The 7409-nt window shown below is 40.6% G+C and overlaps 1 protein-coding gene across 1 annotated transcript in view; it reads left to right on the forward strand.

Annotated features, from left to right (window-relative positions):
* The window catches only part of LOC109482379, a 19411-nt gene extending 12779 nt beyond the window's left edge, over positions 1-6632 (forward strand). The window contains 9 exon segments of the mRNA XM_019785084.1: positions 321-469; positions 1882-1990; positions 2238-2452; positions 2680-2854; positions 3783-4013; positions 4179-4263; positions 4386-4618; positions 4906-5943; positions 6613-6632. Coding sequence (XP_019640643.1) covers positions 321-469; positions 1882-1990; positions 2238-2452; positions 2680-2854; positions 3783-4013; positions 4179-4263; positions 4386-4618; positions 4906-5943; positions 6613-6632 — 2255 coding nt within the window.
* The last annotated feature ends 777 nt before the right edge of the window (positions 6633-7409 follow it).

Genomic DNA, 7409 nt, shown 5'->3' on the forward strand with positions numbered 1-7409 from the left:
ACTGTTTTTAAGTCGTGTCCAGACACGAGGCGAACCCAGGTGCTACAGAATTTGTACCAGATGTGGCATGCAGCATAGGGTGGAGACCACAATACCTTTTCTAAGGGCCGTGTTAAAACAAATGTTAATAGATACATTGGAACATAAAATGTATGATTATTCAAATCAATAGAAATATTCATATGAAATGATAAGGTGACAACAATGGGGCTGTTCTCTGTCATAAAAATCTGAACAATAATTTTAATGTATTTCACAAAAAAAGCAATTTTAAAAACGTGGATTACACTATACTCATTTTTTGTTTGTTTCCGGAGTAGGTTCAATCTTCACCAAGGCCCAGCGTCTGTCTTGCTGCTTTACTCTACTGAACACCATGATGTTATCCAGCGCCATGTGGTACAAGGCAGAAAACACAACTGCCGACACCAGAGTGTTGAACCTGGGGTTTGTTCGTTTCACCATACAGGTAATGTTCCTCCGTTGACCTTATATTTTAGCTTTACTTTACTTTACTTTACTTTACTTTACTTTACTTTACTTTACTTTACTTTACTTTACTTTACTTTACTTTACTTTATGTAATCTGTTTTCAGAGCCTCATTATGTGTTAATTACAATTTAATAGGAGCTGTACATCAGCCTCATGACTGTCCTGACGGTGCTGCCAGTCAATTTGGTACTTCTGCAGTTGTTCCGCATGGAGGCGCCACTGTCCGTTAACTCTCCGGAGATGTCCATCCGGCCGTCCAAAAAAGGTATGGAAATGGAGCAGTAATAGCAAAACTATATAATATGGATTAATTTTCATCATGTCAACGCTTGTTTGTGTTTTTACTTTTAAAATCTAGTGTTATGGTATACAACTTACTTGTCATTATAACCGAGCCAAGTGACAGTTTTTTTAGAAAGAAAAAAAAAATTTTCGCAGCTTGAACTTCTGAAAACTGTTGGTAAGTGAACAAGGGAAATATACATGTGAGGAGAGCAGCTGTTGTAACAATAGAATAACTCTAATACTGTTGATTATAACATTATGTAAATTTAAGTTACAGAGCCAGCTACGTAGTTAACAGTATCCCTTCACATTGTCTTCTAAACATATATGTTGACTATTAGGGTATTTGAAGAAAACATTCCACCTGGCCAAGTACATGGCGTGGATGACCGTGTTCCTGGTGTCCACCAGTTCTGCGTTCTTCGTCCTCCTGTACAGTATGGACTGGGGGAAGGAGAAAAGTGACGCCTGGATGAAGGCCTTTGTTCTGTCCTTCATGGGGTCCAGTTGTGTAATGGACACTCTCCAGGTGACACGTACTTAAGATAATGATATAGTACGGAGAATCTTAAGGCTTTTGATAAAGAACGGGTCTCTTTTTACAAAATTATCATTTTTTATTTTTCAGTTTATTTTACTTTTTATTTTATGAAGATTTACCAAATTTGTGGAAGGATTAGCATAACAGGTGACTATCACCTCTTCAAGATGTCAAACCTGAGACCAGACTGTGAGGTTTGAACTACTCACACCGGGAAGGTCCCCTACTCTTTTCGATAAGTGTGGTGGGTTCTTTTAACGTGCGTGGAGAGTGGCTATCCCAAACACGGGATCTACATTTAACGTCAAATCTGAGGGACGTCCCTAACCGAAGTTAGGTACTTTTTTTACACCTGGTTGAAGACAGAAAAGTCGTGTAAAGTGCCTTTTCCAAAGGCACAAGATCAGTGACACCGGGCAGGATTTGAACCCGGGACCTCATCGACCTGGGCCGAACAGGCTCAATTGAAAAATTGAAAAAGATTTTTAAAAAATTAAAAAAATGAACAAGACGATATCCATGCAAGGCACAAGAGGTAAATATTTAACTCTATTCCCCGTAGATCTTTGTCCTTGCTGTGGGTCTGGCCGCCATCTTTAGCCTCCCTTTCCTCACCAAGCCGCCAGTTATTCTGAAGGAAGACCTGCAGCTGAACCTGTGGAACTCTAAAGGTTCGAAATTTAAAACGTTAATTTTTGAACCCCGGTGACTGATTTCTCTCAATATGTTGTCTGCACTTTTAATGCTTCTTGTTTTCTACAGGCAAAAATTCAGTATCAAATTCAGTATTACACGGATATGACGTAACACGTTAGAAAGTTTGGTTTTTCTACAGTTTTATCAACTTCAATATTGTGTATGTTATGTTATTTTTTGATTGTGCCAAATTTTTGTAAAATTATACATTTTCCTCTACAGCACCGAAAAAGGTCTATCCACCTGCCAAGCCTGATGTGAAATCGGCTAGAAACAAGAAGGAACTAAATAAGAAGTCAGCCTCAGTACTGAAGGAGTTTCTTCTCTTGTTTATCTTCGTGGTGCTCCTCTTCTACATCGCCCAGGCGGATAAAGACCAACATGCCTTTTATGAGACACAGTCCTTGTCGAACAACATTCTGCAAGAATATGATGCGGTAAGTAAAGAATATAAGGAAAAGTGTTCATATATGCAAAGGCATTTGCTGTCACATGTTCAAGCTAAGTAGCGTACGTAGTTCAGTAACCTAAAATTAGCAAGAGTTGCAAACCTGGCTGTTGTTGAAGTGCGCTGAACTGGTTTAAGATAATTTTCACTTTCTTTCATTTTTTTACTCCTACCTGATAACAATGTACTAATTATAATTATACATTTCGGCAATAGATTAAAACTCCGGACCAGGTTTACGCGTGGACTGAGGACGTCCTGCTGCCGACCCTTTACCCAGCTACCTGGTACAACGGAAGGGACATGAAGTACTTAGACCGACAGTTTGCACACAACACGGGATCCTTCCGTCTCGGTCCTCCACGTCTGACACAAGTTAGACAACTTCCAGGTACGTCTGGAGAAATTTACTTCTTCCTTCTTTGTGTTTGAGATATTTGAAATACTGTTTAACATCGAAACTGTTTCGTTTTTATTGTGGTCAGATTTTTCATGTCCACAATACAATTGAGTACATACTATAGTCAAAAATAAATGTTTATTATGTCCATCACTGCAGGTTCCACGTCTGTCGCTAACATCGGCTGGAGCGTGTCTGGTAACTGTTGGCGATTTAATGTCACAGACGTGTTCTCTTATCCAAATGGCACACCCGAATGCACAAATCACCATTCATTTGACGTTCCCTTGAATCATGACTCCGCTGTATCATTCTTTGGTGTCTTGAAAGACAACCAGTTTTTCGACAAGTACACAAAATCCGTTACAATCGTCATAAACTTCTACAATCCCAGCCTAAAGCTTTTCAGTGTTGTGAACATGATTATAAACCGTTCCGGAGTAGGGCATCTCATACCAACATCAACAATCACTTCATTCAGATTGTTTCAGTACGAAAGTAATGCTGACTATGTCGACTTGTTCATGCACATCCTATTCACACTACTGTTCTTCGCCATATTTTGTAACGAACTGAAAGTAATGGTAAAGATTGGATGGAAATATTTCACCTCAAAATGGAATGCCCTCGGATGTGTTAGCCTCATCGGTACAGCTACAACAATCTCCGTCTTCATCAAGCGATATGTGGTGGCATCGGAAACACTTGCAGTGGTGGCCAAAAGTAACGGTACGCTTACATGTCAATTGTAGTTGGATAACCCTAAAAATCTTTTGGTGGAATTTTTTAAGAAACAACTTACTCAGCAAAAAATCTTACTAGAATGGAATTTTAGGTATGTTAAACATTCATATGATACATTACAGTTGATTATTTGAATTAAATTGTTAATTGTTGATTTTGGTTTTTGGTTTTCCAGGTGATCTGGGGTTTGAACGCTTTGTTGACCTGCAAATCGCTGCATGGTGGGATGCATGTTTTAAACACATCCTGGGTCTTGTTGTCTTCATTAACACCATATCCCTACTTCGCGTCGTCCGCTTCAGTCAAACAATCGGCAAACTCCTGGCTCTTCCCGGCATCATGAAGGAGGAGCTCTTGTCGTTCTTGGTTGTTGCTGCCATCGCCTTTATCGCCTTCATCAGCTCGGGTAAATATCTAGTATAGTTTGGTTTAACCTTAAGCAATCCACAATTCCAATAATGATTGCAGGTTAGAATCCTCGTCGTTAAACTACAAATTATGTTTAGAATTTGTTCAGGCTCACTGTACGATGTTTGATGTTAACGCCTAATTTGCCTGTCTCTGATTTCAGCACACCTCATATTCGGAAGCCACATGGAACCTTACGCAGACCTGTACCACACAACGTTTGCACTCTTCGAGATGATGCTTGGCAGGTTAGTTTCACTAAGACGTATGTAATGACCATTTGATAAAGAAACACATTGTATAACGCCTAAGCAGGTGGTTCCATGAAAGGCATTGTCTTGCAATGAATCCCTGTATGTTATGATTCTAGGTTCTTCGCGCAGGACATGTTGGACTCCAACCCTCTCACCGGGCCGATCTTCTTCTCTTCCTTCATGATCTGCATCTTCATCCTCCTGATGAACTTCCTCATGACCATCGTCTGTGACGCCATTTCCGCTGACGTTGACGTCAGCCATGACCAAGAGCTTGGAGAGTACATCTGGAGGAGCTTCCGGGCCATGTTAGGGTTTCACAGCACGCCGGATAAGGAAAATAAACCGGGTAAGTTCAAAACCCATAAGTGGAAATATTGCACAGCCCTGTCAATCAAATGACACCCAATCTTTTGATGTTGAGGCCAAAAAAGATTAAGCCTCCAGTCAAGTGCCAACCAAAATAGTACTTCCAATTCATCAACTAAAACTTCTTACATCTCTTACATTTATGATGAGTACAAAATCATGAAAAAAAACTTTGAAATATTCTAAATCATGTTTATTACACAAATGAAATTTTAAGATTCCTAAAGTGATTGACAAATGCTAAACATGTTCTTAACTCTTGTAAAGGTGAACTGAATATGAAAGGACTGGAGGCCAACATAGTCATCATTCAGGAGAAACTTGATGAAGGTCTGGACATCTGTAACTCCATCCTGCCTTCACGGAAGCAGGTGACGACTGACAAAATCACCCAGGAAGATGAGAAATGACCAATAATTGTCGACGAAAGTCACTAAAGTACCACGGGCATTCAAAATGATAACCACAGCATCCAAAGGCCAATTGGTACTAATGTAGATACTTTTGATATTGACACTGAAATCCAAATCCTGGAGCAAGAATTTGAGGAAGAAGAGAAAAACAGAAAAAGAATAACAGAGCATCACCTACTAACTGAGATAAGGGTGCAGACCAAGCAAATTGAGGACATCCTTGTTAGAGTGAATCGTGCTACAACTAAACCGACTTTGCAAAAGGTACCCCGGCAGCCTGCAGGAAACACGTGGATCTCCGATCTAAAGCTCACCGCTGAAGACAAGGCTGTACTCCTTAGTGACGAGGTGCTGACAGACAAACACATCCATGCCGCACAGATGTTACTCCGCCGTCAGTATCCGGGATTGGGAGGACTACAAGATACGACAGTAGGAGCGTCTTCGTACGGATACACACGGGTCTCCGGAGAAGGTCTACAGATTCACCACACCGGCCAATTCCACTGGGTACTCTCATCCTCCATAGGTGGACATGTCAGTGTTTATAACAGTATCCCCGGTAGGATACATGCATTGTTGGAGAGCCAGTTGAGTCAGTGCTACGCGCCAGTCTCCAACATGGCCACCGATGTACTGACTGTCAAAGTACCATGTGTGCAGCTGCAGGAAAGCGGAAGTACATGCGGACTGTTTGCCATAGCGTGGGCTGTAGACATCGCGATGGGGACGGATGTGACCCAGGTCAGGTACAACGAGAGCAAGATGAAAGCCCATCTCCTGGACTGTTTCGAACGCGGTCACCTGTCTCCCTTCCCGCGGGTCCGTCAGGTCACCAGGCGGCGAGCCAGTGCGGTTCACCGGATCAGTTTGGTTTGCCGCTGCGGACAAAGTCGCCAGCCTACAAAGCTTGGAAGACGGGTGTCACCTGCCGCTATGCTAGGAAGAGTAATTGTATGCCTCAAAAGTCAACTTATAATGCAACATATATTCACAAAATAAAAATAAAATGCCCAAGACGCCGTGTACTGGCCAGCCAGGTGATAAGAAGAAGCATCAGTCATATAACTACACTGAAAAACCATATACCAAAACGACTACTAAAATTGGCATGTAGCTGTCTATTAGTCGTATATACAAACCTGTATCATTTATTGATTTAAGTTAAGTTGTGGTATATATAGCGCTTCTTGTAAACAACAAAGTTCGGATTTGTAAGTAGTTATTAATTTAATTATTGAAACTAATATTTTCATTTTCTAAAAAATCAACATAATTAGAGACTTGTTTCGATCCTTAATTAATTATGTCATGCACTACGACGTGTCACTTTTTTTAGAAAAAAAGATAATTCATGCTACATAAATAAATTAGACGCTTTCCATGATAGTATGAAACATATTAGGAAATAATGTAAAGTCGTATGTTGTGTTTTGTGAAAAATGACGTGTACGAGAATGTGTATACTGTCATTTTGATTTTTTTCATCATTATGTAGTAAGCTGATATTTATAAATGCCGTATTGATTGCATAACTAACAATTGCACGCAACGTATGCAGTATCGGTATGGGTCTACTAATACTTTATTGTACTGTATGTATGTATGTATGTATTAAAGGTGCGTTAATGATGAAATTTAGTACGTAAATCTAAACATTTTGTTTGTTTTATTGAATACAAAAATAGAAATAAAGTGAAAAAAAGTTGGTGGATTTTTTTCAAAGGGACTTGAAAGTATATGTGACAAAATAAGACTATCTGGTCTAACCTTGGTCTCACACACCCTTACCCCGTACATGTATTGATAGAGTAGATTTCCAGCTATAACGAACCACCTCAGTTTATAGGGTCCTATTAGCCGCCTGGCCCTGTATGTCCAGCCAACCCTCCAGCTCTAGATCCACGCACAGGTCCACTTTATTTGTTTATTTGTTTATTTTGATTTTTCACAAAGTGAAAGGGAGGGCAAAACAAGTTGCCCTCCCCCATGACAAGTTGCCCTCCCCACTTGTTGTAAGGATGTGCCTAACATGTTGGTTATTCAGCAGTCCACACCACTAATCAGGTATGTTGTTGTTACCTCCATGAAAAATGGAGGTATTGTTTTTGGCGCGTCTGTCTGTCTGTGTGTGTGTGTGTGTGTGTGTGTGTGTGTGTTTCCGCACATTTGTAGTCAGCATAACTTCAGAGCACCTTTATGGATGGTAATGATATTTGATATGCTGTTAGGTCTTAGGAAGACAAAGGTCAAGGTCAAATATGGGCCCCCTGGTGACTGACCTTGGTACTGCAGCAGAACTTCCGGGAAAACAGATGTGCGGGGTGGCAGGGAAAACAGATGTGCGGGGTGGAGGCA

Source organism: Branchiostoma belcheri, unplaced genomic scaffold (assembly GCF_001625305.1).
Source record: "Branchiostoma belcheri isolate BF01 breed outbred unplaced genomic scaffold, Haploidv18h27 scaffold11, whole genome shotgun sequence".
NCBI lineage: Eukaryota > Metazoa > Chordata > Leptocardii > Amphioxiformes > Branchiostomatidae > Branchiostoma > Branchiostoma belcheri.